Source organism: Sabethes cyaneus, chromosome 3 (genome assembly GCF_943734655.1).
Source record: "Sabethes cyaneus chromosome 3, idSabCyanKW18_F2, whole genome shotgun sequence".
Taxonomy (NCBI): domain Eukaryota; kingdom Metazoa; phylum Arthropoda; class Insecta; order Diptera; family Culicidae; genus Sabethes; species Sabethes cyaneus.
In genome coordinates, this window is record NC_071355.1 from 69,632,999 (window position 1) to 69,652,549 (window position 19,551).

Below are 19,551 nucleotides of genomic sequence, written 5' to 3' on the forward strand. Positions count from 1 at the left end.
GAAGCCCGGTGTGCAGATCCAGATGGACCCATCACATGGATGCCACCATCCACGAATTTAGCGATAGGTAGCTTCCATTAAGCGTCCTTATTTCATTTGCTGGGTCCATGCCGAATGTTATGAGTCGAATTTTTTGGTTCATGATATATGATACGCTCAAAAAATCAATTCTAACTTGTATGCCCTAAATCATGTAAACTTGATGGATAGATTTGAACTCAATTCAAACGTTTACTTTATACCTACAGCAAAAATCATATAATAATTTAAACTACACTTCACTTTAAAAGCCATACTTTATTGGAGATTTTACATTCTAACATACTATTTTTTACTAATGTACAAAACTGAAATTAATCTTATCTGACTATTATATTATAGTATGATTGTAGATAATCTAGGGAGAGTGACTTTTGATTTTAATGGGTTCTAAGCATTCACATTCTTGCAAGTTAGTATTAGTTTTATACACAGCTGTGCGCGTTATATACGCGTAAATGTTGTTTTGTCGAAATGAATTATTAATATTAGTACTAAACTTTTACTTTTTTCATTAGAAACGAAGGAAGCGAGTGTAAAATAAACTTTATTCCTCAGAGAAGCATTTTCTTTCAGAAAATATAAAATCTATTAATCTTTTTGTATAAAATATAGCGATATTCTGTGGTCGAACAATGAAAAATTATATAGAAAAAATGTCTATGTTACGAAATTGTTTGGAAATTCCACCATATGATTAGTAAACCTAGAACCAAAATACACTTTATGGCCACCTGTAGACGACTTTCCGTACACGATTGGTTGGACTATGTACAAAACTGATTTTACTCTCCATCCGAGTCCGGATCGATCACATTGCGAATGCGGTTTAACGTCTCTAAACTTTCGGGCGGAACGACCGGTGCCTGCGAAAGTCCGGACGTGGAAGGTGCGTTCGGATCGGAAGGATCACTGGAGTTCTGGTTTTGCGGTTGTCGTGCACTTCGTCGCGTTATACGACCTAGAAGAGTTTCGCGCACATAAATAAGTGAAATTTTCAATAACCCAGTTCGGCTATTTCATGCTTACCTTCACCGCCATCGATGATCAAGCTTGTGTCCAGTACTTTTGCTTCGCGTTCCATTTGCAGCTGCTTGCGCAGCTCGCGACATTTCGCAATCGTTGGTTCTCCTTCGAGACCCTTCTCTTGCATAAGGCGCAGGATCGCGTTTGCTCGTTCCTGGTTTGATTTGCAACCTTCCCACAGTTTGTGAAACTTGACATTTTTAAAACCGGCAATTTTCAGATACTCTTTCATGGCTTGCACAGAGCGATCATTACTGGGACTAACTGTGGACTTACTGTAATTAGAATAAGATTACTATTGAATGGAGAATTTCAGTTTAACTTGTCGAAATACCTGTAACTTGAAGAGGATGTGGTCTTGTATGATTTACTGGTTGTTTGGTATTTACCATGCTTGACGGGCGCAGCTTGTGGCGGTCTCCATGATGTATTAGGTCGATTTTGATCCGCTCGCTCGTCATCCGAGGAGCTGCTTCCAAAGGCATATAGTACGTGAAGCGGCACTGGAGAAAAAATACTTTTAATATTTGTTGATTTCTTTTAAAATCAATGTTCAACAAACCGTTAACGTTTCCAAAATAGATATCGTTCGGAATGTCCTGCGATTTATCGTAGAACCGTCCGTGTTTCTTTTTGTTCTTCTTCTTGACCAGACTCTGCAGTTGTGCTTGTTGATAGGCGGGCAAATTTAACCGCGCAATTTGCTCCATTTTTTGCTTCCGTTTGCGTCGTTCTTCGACGTCCGAATCATCCGTATAGTGCCGTTTGCCGGATTTTCCGCCGGTATACTTCGAGTACCGTTCATTGGCCATCTTTTGTCGTTGGCAGCGAATTTTGGTGCTCGCTGTAAACACCCGATCCGGCGTGCCGAAGTAAATGTCGTTTGGAATGAACTCATCCTCGCTGGAAGAGCTGGACCAGGCTCCGAAAGGGCTAAAAGAAGCACAAGTATTGGAAAATTATAATATTTTCAGTTATATTTTCTGTTTGAACGTGATACTTACTCGTTATTGTCGAATATCCGTTGTTTCTTCTGCTTCTTCTTTTGTTTTTCTTCCTTCCTCTGCGCCATCTGCTGCTGCTGTTTGAGATAATGCTGTTGCTGATAGCTCGTCGCCGACTGCGGCTTATGTAGTCCTGGTTCCCGCTTAACAAATCGGGTATCCAGAAGTTCCTTTTTGATGTTCACTATCCGCACCACCGGGAGCTCCTTCTTCGGGGGAGGTAAGGGAGTAGTATTGTCATCTTCCTCATCCGTTAGCAGCGAAATCGTATTCAGTTCTAAATCATTTTGACAAACAACGTCGTCTTCGCTTCCCGATTTGTGACCATCCCCTTTCCTTTGATCCGATGATCGAGATTCCTTCTCCCCATCGACAGGAGAAGCCGTCGCCGATCGCGAGACGCTTCGGTTGTGACTTCGGGTTTCTTCCTCTTCCTTGGATGATTCTTCCCCACTCGGCTGATCCTGATCGGATTGTTCTGCATCAGAAGCTTGATTTTCCTGGCTACTCCCCCGATCGTCATTTTCCTCCGATGCCGTTTTTTCCTCCTCCAGTTCTTTCTCATCATCCGTGGCTATTCCAATCGCTTCGCCATCATCATCTTCAGCTGTGATCATCTCAACTCCCTCCTCCACAACTTCTTCCTCTTCACCCAACTCTTCATCTTGACTACCTTCCGCTTCCTCTTCTTCCTGGTCACTGCCATCCTTCTCCTTCTCACCACCTTCTGAACCAGCATCGTTTTCGTTCTCGTCATCATCCTCATCATCATCATCATCTTCGTTAATCATCCTACTGGGATCAATGATCGGTGCATCCATCGTCACAATCTGTTCCATCTTGTCCATTTCGATACCTTCCATCGCACCGTAATCGCCAAGCTCTGCATTTTCATCAATCAGCAGGTCTCCAGCCCGGTTTAACTCGTCACCACCATCGCCATCACCGGTTAATCCTATATCGTCGACACTCTCCGTCACCCGCTGTTCCTCTTCCTCGTCGTCACTCTCCAGCACTCGTATTTTTTTCCTCTTGTGAGCATCCGAGTCACCAGCAGGAATCATTACCACATTCTGAAAAATCGAAACAGCACTTCTTTTTTCCCCAGAATCAGCCGATCCTGGTCGTTCGTCGTCTTCTCGTTCACTACCGGCAGCAGCAGCAGCGGCAGCATCGTCATCGTTTGGTTTTTCATCGCCTGTGCAAGCATCCAGACCAACATTAGCAGTACCGGTCGGCTCTTCCTCATCCTTTGGCGGCTCTGGTGAACGAAGCAATTCCAGCCGGTCGGGGCCATCCTCTTCTTCACTGTCGTCATCATCGTTCAGTTGGACTATTCGGCGGCGTTTTTTCTTTGCCGTTATGCTGCTATGATCTTCCGGAATTTCAACGGGTTTGCTAGAGGCTACCGGGGTCGTAGTAGAATCGATCTCCATTGCAGCTTCGGGTTGAGTCTCTGCTGCGTCTGATGGGACATCGGTACTGGTAAGTGGAGCGGACGTATCCTTCTCAGACATTTGCACATCTTCAACCGAAGCTGGGGGTTCATTTTGCTCGGGTCCATCGTTCGAAACTGGTTGAGCAGTTTCTACGCACGGTAGAACTTCTGGGATCGGGGTTTCCGTTGATTCGGTGTGGTCTGGTTGAGCAGTTTCTACGCACGGTAGAGCTTCTGGGATCGGGGTTTCCATTGATTCGGTGTGGTCTGTTGTTGGTTCTGCCGATGGTGACACTTCTGTGAGGAAGAAGAAACGTAAACGTAATAAAACAGGCCTAATTAAACAAACCGACGGATAGGATCCGGCAATCGAGGGCGGAATCTAAACAGAACGGCTATCGTTTTAAGCATTTACGAATTGCTAAATAATTAAAAAAAATTCTCATCAAAAACATCGTGCATCGGCAATTTATCGCTTTCGACCAAGCGAAGTGACTCCTTCGCTTTCTCAAGTCTAATTGGATGCAGCATCGGTGTAAGATCAAACACCTTTTCGAATTTGTAAGGTTTGACATTGTGGTCATTTTCTAATACGCGTCGGATGTCACGAGCAGATATTTTCAGTTTTTAACCTGTTGATTGGCACTTCGTGGATTTCGCTGAAGTCGCCCAAGTTTTCAAGATCTCTTCAGCGTCACTTGAATAAAAAGCAACTTGAATTGAAGCCTCGTCTACCACCGCTTGTTTCGTTTAACTGAATCGTACGTCTCCTTGGAATACAGAAATAGATTAAGCGTCGAAAGATCCCGCTGTTGGTTTCAATTTAATGCGAGAGACCAATGTTTGAACATGATCCTGGTATCTGTAGCTATATATAACTATAACTCCGCCAGTGACCGACCTTTTCTGATGAGCCGCCACGTGTGGCTCCCTAAAAGGAGTGAACAAGTGATGGAAAATTGTATCGGGACCCGAGCGTTCTGTTACAACCAGGTTAATGGAGGATTTGTCATTTGTCATTTGTCATTTGTCATTTGCTTTATTTCCAGTAGCGTAAGGTACAACCTTTTTAAAATACTACCTCCGGCTCGTCACAGTCATAGTAATATTATTGCTAGTTTCTTACAAAATAATTTTACTACCTAATCTAACTACGGTTCCAAAACTGTATACAGCCCCGTTTGAAAATTGCTTCCGATGATGAGCGCTTTATTATGGGAGGTAAACTATTCCAATTTATAACACCTTGAATGAACAGTGAATTGGCGTAATTTGTAGTGTTGTTTGAAGGGATCACCAAGTTTTGAATCTTCGATGCAGTATGGCCGGAACTTGCGTGGTTATTAGTTTTCTCAAGAACAAGCAGGATCGGAATGAGTAGAACACTTGCAGAGAACACCCCAACAGATTTTTTTGCAGATGGCTCACATGGTCGTATCTGGTCAAACCATAGACGAAGCGTACACAGCAATTTAATGCACAGTATTTAATGCACCTCGAAGACGTTCAAACAAATTTGCACTAAGGTGAAAATTATCCCCGAAAAAAAAAGTGCGGCAGGATTAGTGATTTAAACAATTTCAGCTTAGTGTCGACCGTTGCAGCAGAAATACAGGAGTATAGCTAAGGAGGATTGCTAAGATTTGTCGCTCGGCGTGGAGCTCCGGATGACTCCATGGCAAATTTGTGGTAGATCTATCCAGTGCTGCACATCGAGTCTCTTATGCGATAAATCTTGTAAAAATCTTTTGCTCTCAATGTAGAAAGCAGTTTAGGAGCATGCTACATATGTGGTGAAATGCGGAAGAGGACCTCAACCCTCAGCGTAACGCGACCCGTGTCAGGAGATGAATGGTTGCGATAATTGAGTTTCCCAAGGTCGAACGGGGCCTGCATGGTACTAGAGCACTCTGTGCTGTAAATTGTTCCCTTTGTTCTAAACTGGTAACGGACAATTGATAGGTACTATCGCAATGGAAAATATCACTAAAAAACTGATAGGGAAGCCAAGAACCGCCAAAAGTTGGTACTAAACACAGGAAAAGGTGTGGCGGTGGTGCACGGAGGTAGATCGCAAATATGTAGTCCGATCGGTTCGGACGCTACTGGCGGAGTGATGGACGTAGGTTTGGAAGAGGACTTTAACCTCGACAGCATGTCACTTCGGCACCAAAGCACCCTCGGGCGGGGTGCACATACAGGGAAATACTAAAAGCTTTCAGCGTAGCCATAGCTACGGTTGATTATCCCGTTGCAGACCGGCCGCGCCGTCTTTCTGAATCACATAGCTGACCAGGAGACTCCAATTATTAGGCCTCTGCTGCAAAGTCGAGAACGATACGAGCGAAACTCCCGCCTGAGAGTGCCCCGTCATCACCAAGACAATACAATGCAATTCCGTAGCGTTAAGGTTGGAAAGTGCGCAACTTCCCTCCGGAAGTGTCGCACCGCCACCTAAACAATGCAACCCTACGAAGACTAGGAGAGCGCCACGAAAACCTCGCAAGAGGCGTACGTAGCAACCACCAGCAAATAACAGTAAACCCCAGAGGCTCAATCCGCTGTAAAGTGCGGGTCGGCGACCCGGTCGCTCAACTCAGCGAAAACGCTGCTGCAACCCGTTCACCAAGATTCGATCCATTATTGGATCAAATTGAAAACGGCAATTCTGCCACAAAATAAGCAGCTTTCGTTGCATTCAACTAAACTTCCACCACGCCAAGTATATGCCGGAAGTTCACCAATAAATAGCTTAGGGCACTTCTGATCCAGGAGCCACTGATTAACGATACTACGATACTCGGTTCATCAGACGTTAATAGTAAGTTGATCTATTGCAGTTAACAGTGAAAGCTTTAGGACTGCTATTCTGTTAAATAAGAACCAATTTTTTCCAACGCGACGTCGCATCGTTGCCATTGCGGTGGTTGCCCCGATGACTTTTTTTTTTTTTTTTTTTAACGAGTAGGGAAATCTGCTATCAGACACCTGAGAAGACAGCTCAGGGAGTGGGGTTTGGTATCCCGTGAAGATCGTGAAGATCCAGACCCACTAAAACCCTACTCGAGTCTCCAGCCTCAATCCCCCCTGGAACCACCTTATCGGTATTACTTCAGGGAGGGGCTATTGTGCTTAACGCACGCTCTTAGATAACTACTGGACTATGGTAGTTAGGCTGTTTATTCGCCGTTGATCGGCTTTCCAGCGGTTTTGTAGCTCAAGTACGATCTGGGTAGCAGCCGCATTGACCGCACCCCAGACGTCCGAGCTAGAACACATCCTTTGGACTAAGTTATCCGGAGTAGTATCCTGTCCGCTAACTGCCATCATGTTGCTTCTCACGCCCTCGAAACGAGGGCATATGAAGAAAGCATGTTCTGCAGTTTCCTCAACGTCCGCGCATTCGGGACACTCGGGGGACTCCGCATGCCCAAATTTGTGCAGATACTGTCTAAAACAACCATGCCCTGACAGAATCTGTGTCAGGTGGAAGTTGACTTCGCCATGACGCCTGTTGACCCATCCGGATAGTTCCGGGATAAGTCTATGTGTCCACCGGCCTTTTGTGGAATCAGACCATGCCCGCTGCCATGTGATCATCGAGGCCGATCTTGTGGTACTCCGTATGCCTCTAGTTCCACGTTGGTTGAAGCACTCTACGTCCTCGCTGATGATGATACCAATAGGCATCATACCCGCTAAGACGCAGATTGCGTCATGTGAAACTGTGCGGTACGCACTCGCCACTCTTAAGCACATGAGACGATAGGTGCTTTCCAGCTTGGCTAGATAGCTTTTGGTACCTAACGCCGATGACCACACCGGCCCGCCATACCTGAGTATGGACTGGACCACGTTGGCTAAAAGCCTTCGCTTGCTGCCATATACCGCAGAGCTATTAGACATCATACGAGACAATGCCGAAATAGCTGTGGAAGCCTTCTTGCAGGCATAGTCGACGTGGCTCCCGAACTTGAGCTTGTCGTCGACCATGACTCCAAGGAGTTTTAAGAACCGCGTTGACGAAATAGTGCAGTCCCCGACACTGATATTTGCTTGCTGCACCGACTTGCGGTTGTTAACCACGATAACCTCCGTTTTATGATGCGCTAGGTCCAGTTTCCTGGATCGCATCCAATCTTCAACAATGCTTATAGAGTGGGCAGCCGTCAACTCAACCTCTCTGATAGATTCACCGTAGACTTCCAAGGTGATATCGTCCGCAAAGCCGACAATCGCCACCCCTACCGGAAACTTTAGCTTCAACACCTCGTCATACATGACGTTCCACAACACCGGGCCCAGTATGGAACCTTGCGGAACCCCTGCGGTGATTGGAACGCATTTCTGACCCTCCTCCGTGTTGTAGCATAGCACACGATTCTGGAAATAATTTTCCAGAATTCTGTACAGCGACACCGGCACTTGGACGTTCCGAAGCGAGCTGGCTATGGAGTCCCAGCTAGCGCTATTAAACGCATTTCTCACGTCGAGCGTGACAACTGCACAATAACGAATACCTGTCCTCTTGGGCTGGATTGCCACCTCGGCTGTCTTAGTGACATACAAGATGGCATCCACCGTAGATTTGCCTTTTCGGAAGCCGAATTGGTTCCTTGACAGACCGTTTGTACCCTCCGTGTACTGTACGAGTCTGTTAAGGATAACCCTCTCCAGCACCTTGCCGGCAGTATCGAGTAGACAGATCGGCCTATATGACGAGGGGATACCCGGAGGTTTTCCCGGCTTCGGCAATAGGACCAGGTTCTGTCGCTTCCATCTGTCCGGGAAGTGGCCAGCTTCCAGGCATCTATTCATTACTGCCCCGAATAATTCGGGAGCCTCTAAAATAGCCGCTTTAATTGCCATATTCGGGATACCGTCTGGCCCCGGTGCCTTGCTCACCTTTAGGGATTTAGCGATATCAATGAGTTCCTCGTTCGTAACCGTCACTTCCTCCCCGACCTCCAAACCGCCGTCGCCCACGTTACTTTGGATGTTCGGCTGGGAGGCCGACCATCCTACGCTATGGTCTGAGATACTGGAACGTCGGCCGTGGGACGACTCAGCGGCCTGGGGCCAGGGCCTTGGCTCGTGGCGCGGAAAGAGGCCCTCGATGATCCGCTCCAGCATCTCTGGCGATTGCTCTGCGGGCGCCATCACACCCTTGGTCTTTGCCATTACGACTCTGTAGGCATCACCCCACGGGTTCGCATTGGCACTAGCACATAACCTTTCAAAGCAGTCTCGTTTACTAGCTTTTATCCCGCTCTTAAGCGCTGCGCGTGCAGCAACAAGTGCTACTCGACGTTCAGCCCTGCTTTCATCCGAACGAGCTCTTTGCATAATTCTCCTCGCACGAAAGCACGCTCCGCGGAGTTCCGCAATTTCATCTGTCCACCAGTAAGCCGGTGACCTGCCATACCTAGGACGACCTTTCCTAGGCATGGTAGCGTCACATGCTCGCGACAGTACCTCAACCAAATGATCAGCGTTCGGATCGGGCATACCGCGATCACCGCACTCTCTCCGGATCGCTTCCACAAATACTTCGGGATCGAAGTATGATGTCTTCCATCCACGGGTGGTTGGAGTGTTGGCCCTACTCGCCGCCTGCCGCCTCGTTATCTGACCGACACCATAGCGGACCGCCTGGTGGTCACTGTGAGTGTAGCCATTATCTACCCGCCAATCTCCTATCAGACCAGGACTGCCGAAAGTCACGTCGATGATAGACTCCGCACCGTTCCTACTGAAGGTACTTGTGTTGCCGACGTTGGCCAGATCTACGTTGAGCTTTGCCAGAGCCTCAAACAGAATCCGACCCCTATGGTTCGTGCGACGACTTCCCCACTCTACCGCCCAAGCGTTAAAGTCGCCCGCCACAACCACCGGCCTTAAACCAGTCAGCACAACTGATACTCGGTCTACCATCCGCGTAAACTGCTCGATAGACCAACTCGGCGGAGCATAACAACTGCAGTAGAACACTCCACCCACTTTGGCAACCGCAAATCCCTCGTCTGCAGTTGACACAACCTCCTGAACCGGGAACCTGCTTGTTGTCCATATAGCCGCCGTCGCAGACCTATCCGAGACCCAGTTGCCGTTTCCGGCAGGGACGCGATATGGATCCGAGACTATGGCATTGTCCATTGCTGACTCAGAAACTGCTTGGTGTAACAGCTGCTGAGCTGTGCTGCAGTGGTTCAGGTTGAGTTGTGTCACTTGCACTATGAACGTGGCTTAGTCGCCGGCACACCGGCCGGGCACCTTGGACCTCCCGTTACGTGCTTTGCGTCCCGTTTACCGGTACAGATCAGGCACTTAGGAGGCTCCGCGCAGTCCTTTGCTTTATGGCCAGCACTGCCACATCTCCTGCACAACTGGCTCCTATCTGGCCCCTTGCAGTTCCAGGCTTTATGTCCGTGCTCGAAACACCGGAAGCAAGCTTCCGACTGCTTGGACACGCTCAGTGGGCATACCGACCACCCCACTTTTAGCCTAGCAGCTTTCAGGGCTTTGTTTCCGTCAATCAGCGGAAGTCGTATGGTGGCTACCTGGGTCCCGGCCGGACCCTTGCGTAGGCGAACCGCCTCGGTTGCCACCACCACTCCACTTTGCTCTTTGAGAGCTTGTACGACCTCACGCACTTCGGTGATCTCGTCCAGGTTCTTAAGCTGGAGAGTCACTTCTGGTGTGAGAGCACGTACCTTCACTCCGTCCCCGAGCACTCCTTCCGCTATGGGCTTGTATGCGGAACTCTTCTTTGTGGCGTCCTTCTTTAACTCGAGGATCATATCGCCCGTGCGTGAGCGGCGGATGCTCCGTACGTCCGCGCCCAGATCCTTGAGTAGGGCGTCTCCTCTCATGGCTTTCAGAACCTCCGAGTATTTCGACCCGTCGGTTTTCAGGATAAGAGCGTCGCCCTTCTTCGCTCGCTTTCTTGCCGGTTTAGGTGGAGCAGTTTTTTTACTGGAGCCTCCTCCGCCTTTTCTCTTGGCCCTAACCTCGGTCCACGGGCCACCTGTCTTGGAGCTTCCCGCTGGTTCATCGGTTAGCTCTGCCAACCCGCTAGCCTGAGGGCTTTTACCGATCAGGCGTTTTTTCGGTCCGCCAGGGGTGCTATCCCCCGGGGACTGTCTCGGGCGCTTGGCGGATGCCTTACCGCTGCTGGTAGCGCTTTCCGTAGCCTCCTGGGCCGCGTTACGACACTCCGTCAACGGGCAAGCGTCCGTTTGTACTGCCTTCGACGCCTTCACGGTCACCTTCTTAGCCTCTCCTGCACGCGCCACGAGGTCGTTGTGCGTTTTGGTCGCTGCATTCAAGGTTCTCCGAAGCATGAGCAAGCTCTGCTTCAGGTCCTTGGAGAAATTGCCGCGACCTGACGTAAACTCGATTATTACCTCGCCCCGATGACTAAGGAAACAGGAGATAGTCGTTGCGCCCGCCTACTTTCCACAGGACTAGGACGAGATACCACCGCCCGAGATTGCTGGGTCCGTGCGGTGCTGCGAGGCAGTCAACAAGCCATACGTGATAGACTGCGACGCCAACGCACACCACACGACATGAGGCAGCTCGAATACAAATAACAGAGGTGAGTACTTACTTGAATATTTTACTTCTAACCATGTCAATGTAATCATTGTAGGGAATGACACCACCTTACCTATCCACCACCACCTATCAGACAAGAGGTCTTAGACCTTACTCTATGAATATGCAGCACCCCCTTGCAGAGAAAGCTAAAAATTGGCATGTCTCTGATGAACCAAGTTTATCAGACCACAGACATATCATTTTCGACATCGAAGCTAATCCTCTAAAGAGAGAACAATTCAGGAATTCGAGGAAAACATATTGGAGTTTCTTTTAGGGAACATCTGATTGTCTCACGTAATTCCTGTCACAATAATATACGGAATGCAGATGAACTGGATATCGCCGCTAGCGACTTCAATGTAGGATTACTGACGCGTATAACACAAACTGTCCAAATCAGAATGCAGCATGCAGAATGCAAATCAGATGCAGCGAAACTAAATCTTTCGGGAGACGAAGCGCTATCTGGAAGAGCAGGAATATGCAGAATTGGAGCGGCTGCATCATTCTCAGGAAACGCAAAACCTTTACCAGAAACTGAACGGACCCCGCAAAGGCTTTGTGTCACGAGCCGAAATGTGTCGGAAATGGATCAAATATTTACATTGCGGCAAATCCTCCAAAAGGGTCGTGAATACAGACTTCTCACGCACTCTTCGTTCGTTAACTTAGAAGCCGCATCTGATACCATCGACCGGAAAGAGCTATAGAAAATCATGGACGAGAACAGCTTTCCCAGGAAGCGATGGATACCATACAGTCCTGTTTTCGGATTACGGGTGGGTTACTCATTCGAATCACACAGAGGGATTCGTCAAGGTGATGGTCTCTCATGTCTGCTGTTCAACCTAGCGCTACAAGGTGTTATGAACCGAGCGGATATCAACACGCGGAACATGATCTTCAACAAATCTAGCCAATTCGTCTGCTTTGCGGATAACATGGATATTATCGGCAAAACATCTGTGGTGGTGACCGAACAGTATACCAGACTAACGCGCGGAGCAGAAAAGATAAGGTTAAAGGTAAATACGTCTAAAACAAAGTGCATGCTGGCCAGCGGAACCGAGACCGACCGACGCCGCTTAGGCAGTAGTATAATGATCGACGGGGATGAGTTTGAGGTAGTCGACGAATTTGTCTACCTTGGCTCACTGGTAACGCGGACAATGATACTAGCCGTGAGATTCGGAGGCGTATTATCAGCGGAATTTGTGCCTACTAAGGGATTCACAAGGAATTACGGCCAAGTTCCGTACAATGTGTACCCTGTACAGTACGCTTATTAGACCGGTTCTTCTCTACGGGCAGGAAACATGGACAACGCCCGAGGAGGACCTGTGAGAGCTCGGGGTTTTCCAACGACGAATGCTAAGAACGATTTTCGGTGGCGTACAGGAGAACGGAGTATCTATGGAAGCGGAGGATGAACCATGAATTCACACAGCTCTATAGCAAACCGTTTCCAAAAAGTGGCTAAAGCTGGATGGATACGATGGGCAGGGCATGTTACAAGAATGCCGGACAACTACCCTGTAAAGATGGTGTTCGCCTCAAATCCGGTAGGAACAAGACGACCAGTGGAGCGAGATTTGGCGGAGAGTACTCGGTGTCCGAGGAATTGGAGAGCGGTAGCCGAGTTACATGGAGAAACTTTGTTTAACAGGTTTAGTCTTAGGACGGCAAGCCACATAAGTAAAAAGTAAATAAGCGGTTCTCGAGGAGCAGCTCAAGATTCTTGCGAAATGCTGTATAGACAACCGCTTGTAGCTAAACTCCTACAAATATGTAGTTATTACATTCTCAAGGAAATAAACCCGACTACACCCTATCAGACTTTACTTTTCCTTTTTTTCCTTTTTTTCGGGTTATCCAACTGGTCGCTTAATAGCGTATAAAACTCTGCGCTGGGCCCTTTTGTGTTGTCAACAAAGTGTCAGGGAGACCTCAAACATCAATTCTACCTGACGAGACAGGCACTGGCGCCCACTAAAACACAGGTAGAGCCCCAAGCATAGCCGTCACGCCTATACCCGCAGGCGGAGGCGTTTCGGCCCTGCGCGGACTCCACGAACTGACTCTAAGATCTCTCTGCCAAAGGCCGGAATGTCATATTTTAAATATAATGATGATGATGACGATGATGATGATAATGATGATGATGACGATGATGATGATAATGATGATGATGAGAAGAAAAATAATAGATCGAATTTGTAAATGTGCTTTGGACTTTTTGTACCACTCGAGTTGCAATATGTGGTATAGTGAAGAAGTGGAGAATTCGTCAGCCCCGCCTGACACTGGTCTTCAACCGCGCGCACGCTTTTAGTTTCCCAACACAAACAACCACAAATGAACCAATAGATAAGACAAATTTCGGAGCAACTCGGATCAACTTATCAGGGCAAATTTAATCTTTCATCCCCTTAGCATTCACAATGCATTCCCACGATACGAAGTAAATTGAGCGCAGCACAAGCTGGACGTTCGCGGTAGTCGACAGAAGCTTCAAAATATAGAGACTCGCCCGCCGAGACCAAAGTGCTGTAAAGCTCTGGGCTTAAACGTTTCTTTAAGACTCGACCCCTTCCCATAGACAGAGCCCGCGGGCAGCCATCAGAGCTCAGGACAGCCACGGGGCCAGTGCAAAAATCCTACTCTATCTAGCAGCACCGCCTAGCCGAAACTTGAACACGCGACACGAATTGACCTAATTTTCCCATCTGCTACCTAAGAAGTGCTATTACCCGTAATCATTACAGAGTGGTCCTTCGGCATCCAATTGGATCTGGTATCCCGCTTACATCCCCTTACTAACCCTAAGCCTCCGACCAACTGAATCAATCCGACATTTTTCGGAGATATTTGTGACAGTTGTTATAAACAGGGATGAATCCCAGAAAACTTCATCTATTGTCAGAGATCCCCATACTGGCATTATTCTTAAACGGAATAAAAGCACTTTCTGAACAACGCAACAATCACATTTGGTAAATTTTTACCCCGAGTCCCACTTGAAATCACAAAAGTATTTTGATATATACCCACATTCAGAAGTAAACGTGACCGCTGTTCATTTACTGATTAGTTAAAAAGCCCTACACCACGACAAGGTTCAGTTTTATCGTAGGGGACTACACCCTATCAGACTTTACGCTGCAAAAACCTTGTTACCTTACTTTTTAAAACAAAAAATATCACAAAATTTGACAATACAAAATCAATTAATAGAATGGTGCCCCTTTTAATAAAAATTTTATGTTGTCATGCTCGAGCCTAATAAGACCTGGTTTGTTATCCTCGCTTGTCCCCTGCGTAGTACATTAAGAGTTCAAAGAATAATGGTTCGACTCACAAAGCAGAGTATTGCAACAAATTTCAATGTCTTCGCTTGTCTAAAGCCAGATTAACTGCTCGCTATTTAAAAATTATGTTAAAGCAAAACAAACAGTTTCGATATCCATAATATACGACCGAATTTTCATGTATTCTATACAACATTCAGCAGATTTGCCCAATTATAAATTCATTTTTTACCTGTTAACTGTTCCTGGGAAGCTGTCACCTCCTCGTTTGTGCCTGCAGCAGTAATTGGTTCATCATTCGGAAGATTGGAGGCCGTCTTTTCCATTCCTAGTTGAATTTCGTCGTATGCCTGTGGCGCCGGTTCCAGCGTCGTTTGCATCACTTGTTCCGGTTGTGTTTCTGGCACGGGAATTGCCTGGTAGCCCATGAGCTGACCGCTATCATTCGCTTCACGGATGTAATTCGGTTGTTCATAGTCAGGTGCTCTGACCGGTATCATTTGCGGAATCGTCACTGGATCAACGGATGTTTCCATTGGAACTATGGATGAATTTACCGGAATAGGTTCCGGCACTGTGGCAAACTGCTGATTTGGGTAGAGTTCATAACCAGCAGGGCCGCTGCCGGTCTGTATTGAAGGCATTAATCCATTGGCTTGCACTGGAGGTAAGTTTTCCTGTTGTTGTTGTTGTTGCTGTGGTATGGGCGGAACAAACCCAAATCCAGCCACAGCAGAACCGGTATTAACATAGTACGTATCGGCAGCTGAAGAAACTTGCGCATCAGGGCCCGGTTTGTTCGCTACCTCATCCGAATATGGTTGGTAGGTTGGCGGGATGCTGTAGGGATATTGATCCATTTCTTCGAATTCGATTTTGTTTATACCGCCGCAAAGTGTACAAGCTTCTAAAGACGCCGCGAAAATAACGCTCGTTTCTGAAATCAGCGATAAGTTTGCCGGATGCAATTGGAAGCAAACTTTTGCTGCATTTTGTCGTGCGCTAAACCATGAATAATATTCCACTAGCAATGACCGGAAGAAATGGTTTAAAATACACTAAGCACTAAAAAAACTTTTGCCAGAAAATCCGAAAACATTGTAAAATGCATGAAAAAGGCAGACTTTGATGACAGAGATTTTGACAGTTAAGTCTGCTTTTTGTTGTTATTTCTGTGATTTTCAATTTCTCAAGCAGCGTTCACGCATACATTGATATGTTTGCTATAAAACATTGCTATATGAAATTTTATGCGGGAGTTGTCTAAAAACTACGTTCTAGAATGGTGACCAATACGTGCGTGTAGCGTATTTAGGGTGTTTTTAGTACGCCTCTCAAGAACCAGATAAACCTTTATTTAAATTTATTGAAACAGGTTTAACCTTTCGTTACTCGCGCCTTATTAGCATTTGCAAATCTAGACGCCACTATAGATGCTTAAGCTTTAATTATTCGCACCAACTTAGATTCATAGGCATGCTAAAACCTAACAGAATTCACTCGAATACTAATGCCACTTGGTGAAAAAATTTGAAACTTTTTCCACTCTTTGTAAGTCTGTGGATCAACTTTGCTGAAAACAGTAATTTTCTTTATTGCTGGAATCCTGAGATAAAGTTAACGATTCACAGGCGTTGTACAAAATACAACAGCGTGAGTAACGGAGGGTTAACCCTGTTTTCAGCAAAGTTGATCCGCAGACCAAGAGCTTTCAAACGGTGGAAAAAGTTTCATAATTTTTTCACCGAATGAGATTAGCATTCGAGTGATTCACTTCACAGAATTCAGAATTCTATTAGGTATCTATAATTCAAAGTTAGCGCGAATAACGAAAGGTTAAGAGAATACTAAGATCTATTCTAGACAAAAAATCACTGTATTCTTCAGAGACTTGGGAAATCAGAAATTACATACACGTGATTGATATTTAGTAGTTACCGTTTTACCGAAAGTTAATTTTTTGACGTAGGACTACGTCTTTGTTTACTATACTGGGACTGGGTAGCACTTTGTGAAAACGAAAACAGAAGTGTAACGTTTGAATGAAAGATTTCAAATGCTAATAACTACTAAACTACTGAACGAAACTGAACGATTTATATGTCGTTGGATAGATAAAATAACCAGCAAATTTAGAGGGGGGTGAGAGAGCAATTTTAAGGAGGGTGTAAGAGGGGAAGGGCTCCTATAGAAATGAAACACAAATTTCCTCAAAACTCGAGAACTAATTAAGCAAATGGAACCAAATTTGTCGTATGGGGGTTTCAGAAGGCAGGATTTTTTTCTACGGTGTACTGAGACCTCTTTCCCTTCTAAGAGGAGGGGGGGGGCTCCCAGACAAATGAGAAAAAAATTTCCTCGAAACTCTAGAACTAATCAAGCAAACGAAGCCAAATTTGGAATGTAGGGGTTTCAGAAGGCAAGAATTTTTTCTATGATAAATTGAGACCTCTACCCTCTTTAGGAGAAGGGGGGGCTCCCATACAAATAATATGCAAATTTCTTTCATAATTCGAGAACTAATCAAGCAAATGGAACCAAATTTGGCACGTGGGGGTTTTTGTAGGCATGAATTTATTTTGAATTTATTTATTTTATGATGGTTTGAGACCCCTCATTCCTCTGGATAAGGACTCTCATACAAATAAAAAAGAAATTGGTCATTCATTACCATTTCAACCTTTATGATGCACACAAGTAATTTTTAAAAGACGTTGCAGGCGTTGTACTTATGAACCCCCGTCCACGTATTTTCAAAGCCATTGCATTAAATGAAGAATTGAATATGAATATTTCGCTCTTCTCTTTTAAACATTCACTTAAACAATGGCACTCACAGATTCTTATAAACATACATATGCCAGAAATGTAATTTACATTAGTCTTTGATCTGAAATCTGATATAGTCCTACGGTATTCTTTCGTACAACCCTTAGCGCTGTATACCTTATAGTTTTTTCTATTTTCAAAACTATTTTATTAAATCAATTCGTAGAGAATTGCCGATCGGTGGATTTTGTAAGTGTTCAAAATTTGAATAAAATACTTTAAAGTTTAAACGTTATTTTATAGCAAATCAAATTCATAGTATTTATTTCCACACTTGCAATGAATCTGTCTGACATTCACATTCATATCACAGTACTCTTCCTCGTAGAAGCTCGCGAAAGACCTTTGTAAATCTTCAAGTCTTTCCGACAATTTCTTCCTCTGATCACCCAGGGCCCACAGTATGCTAACGTGAAAAGATCGGTCCGTGTAGAATTCGGGCAGCTTGTAAAGTCGCATACAGTGGTCAAGTTTCTCTACCAGGTTTTCAAGCGGCCCGCAACTGTTCGGATGAATTTTTATTGCTAAAAAGGTACGCGTGTGCTCTTCATTACAGTAGACGGCTAAGTCGGACAGCAATATTGTGAAGCTAAAAAAACACAATGAACTGTTAGAATATTTTTATACAAAACAAAATATAATTACCGTTTAATCGAGTGGAGTTCGGACTTTACATTGTCCACAAAAGTTGGAATATTATGATGCCGCAAAATGAAAGTTTTTGTAAGGCTCAAATGAAGATTGTCCACTCTGTTCAGTTCTAAACTTGAATCGTTGGAGACCTGATCTACAAGCAACTGTTGTAGATCGTTGATTGCATCAATATCGTTATCTGCAACCATAAAGTAATTAAGTGATTAAGTATATTTCAACATATTAAAATTACACTATCGTACAGTCAATGAAAACGTAACTGGCCCAAATTCCTCTCTCGTGCGGAAATGTTCGAATCCGACCTTGATGCTTTTCTACGTTTTTCGTTGAGGGCTCTTCGGTTTTTTCCAATCGAAGTAAATTTTTTGATAAAGGTAACTTGGTTTCATTTTTGTCGTTGGCTGGTTTCGTGTTTTCATTATCATCACTATCAGAACTGTAGTACTGTAGAATATTCTGCATTTATGCGATTTAAATAAAGAAAGTACATTAAACACCGAGTTCACATGTAAGATTTTGTTTACTTTTGATCGAACGAAAACGAATGCGCTAGTCGCGGTGCAATCAAGGAAAGGTTTGCTCATTCCTCATTGCAGACTTTATAGCACATACCTATCATTTTATAGCATTGCTAATAGGGGATCCCAAAAGCAGCGATTACAAGGTACTATAAAGAAATTCCAAGAGAAATTACGCCCGCCTCTAAAAATAAGTTTGCAAGCAATGGTACTGCGGAGATTCCATCTTTTTAGCTCCCACGCGAAGATTATTAGCGTGTTTGCAATATAACAATATGAACCATCAGCACAGAGAACAGATTAACCTAGGACAGGACGTGACATGTTGTATCGCAAAAGTAGAATCAATATATATAGAATGCCAGTGTAGCTGTTTTTCTACAGGACTCATGGTGGTAAACATGATGCTAACAATCTGTATCAAGTCTGTGCATCGGGAACTTCATTGTCAAAGTTTCTCATTGTTATTTATCTGTTCTTTATCTGTGCGCTGGTTGGTGCTGTCATCAGTGCGCTCATCGCTGTGTTTTCATGCCAGTGAAAGTGTTCTTGAACGTTCTTTTTCTTTCGTCCGGATGAATTGAATCCCACAACTGCGCCCTTTTGCACCGATTTTTTCAGAAATTTGAAGCAAGCGAAGTTTCCAATCACATTATTGCGGAGTTTCCACCTATTTAGAGTCCCACGCGAAAATTATTAGCGTGGTTATTTTCTGCGTTTGCCACACATGTTTGCACTTTAGCAATTTGAACCATCAATGTCTCGTTATTGCCTGCTCACTGCACCCCTCCTTGCTAAACAAGCATATTTTCAATGTATTTAGTAAGTACAGGATAATAATTATTAAAAAACGAATTTGTGTAGGGCTCGTAAAATTGCTGCAAGGTACAATACTTGGCAGCCATATTTGAAATTTTAAACGGGTTGTCAAAGTTTGACAATGAGATTCCCCTTTTGATGAATCTCAGGCACATACATATGCATATATAATGTATATACATTATATGAGCATGTGTGATGTTTACCACGCGCACTGCAGCGACACTGGCATTCTATATATATTGATTATACTATCGCAAAAGAGCCAATTTGCTGTCAAAAAAGAGCCAGCTTCCTGATTGGCTGATTTT

The 19,551-nt window shown here is 45.1% G+C and overlaps 2 protein-coding genes across 2 annotated transcripts; both read right to left on the reverse strand.

Annotated features, from left to right (window-relative positions):
- Positions 1-295: 295 nt before the first annotated feature.
- Positions 296-15,501, reverse strand: LOC128741427 (uncharacterized protein DDB_G0283697-like). The gene is made up of 6 exons (XM_053837234.1): positions 14,653-15,501; positions 2,070-3,804; positions 1,628-1,998; positions 1,400-1,568; positions 1,069-1,340; positions 296-1,000 (listed from the first exon to the last, which is right to left on the reverse strand). Exons 1-6 carry the CDS (start codon positions 15,278-15,280, stop codon positions 825-827), a joined length of 3,351 nt encoding a protein of 1,116 aa, XP_053693209.1. The 5' UTR covers positions 15,281-15,501; the 3' UTR covers positions 296-824.
- A 1,985-nt stretch (positions 15,502-17,486) lies between these two features.
- On the reverse strand, positions 17,487-18,405 carry LOC128743518 (U6 snRNA phosphodiesterase 1). The gene is made up of 3 exons (XM_053840115.1): positions 18,146-18,405; positions 17,895-18,081; positions 17,487-17,838 (listed from the first exon to the last, which is right to left on the reverse strand). The coding sequence occupies exons 1-3, from the start codon at positions 18,363-18,365 to the stop codon at positions 17,487-17,489; spliced, it is 759 nt and encodes a 252-aa protein (XP_053696090.1). The 5' UTR covers positions 18,366-18,405.
- Between the last annotated feature and the right edge of the window lie 1,146 nt (positions 18,406-19,551).

Excerpts from the sequence above, each read along its gene's own strand:
- LOC128743518 (XM_053840115.1), bottom strand. The coding sequence starts at position 18,365 with ATGCAGAATATTCTACAGTACTACAGTTCTGATAGTGATGATAATGAA. Across the intron at positions 18,082-18,145 it reads CAGTTACGTTTTCATTGACT|ATAACGATATTGATGCAATC; the intron begins GTACGATAGTGT and ends TTATGGTTGCAG. Across the intron at positions 17,839-17,894 it reads GAACTCCACTCGATTAAACG|CTTCACAATATTGCTGTCCG; the intron begins GTAATTATATTT and ends GTGTTTTTTTAG.
- LOC128741427 (XM_053837234.1), bottom strand. The coding sequence starts at position 15,280 with ATGGATCAATATCCCTACAGCATCCCGCCAACCTACCAACCATATTCG. Across the intron at positions 3,805-14,652 it reads TTCCCAGGAACAGTTAACAG|AAGTGTCACCATCGGCAGAA; the intron begins GTAAAAAATGAA and ends TCTTCCTCACAG. Across the intron at positions 1,999-2,069 it reads CGGATATTCGACAATAACGA|CCCTTTCGGAGCCTGGTCCA; the intron begins GTAAGTATCACG and ends TGCTTCTTTTAG.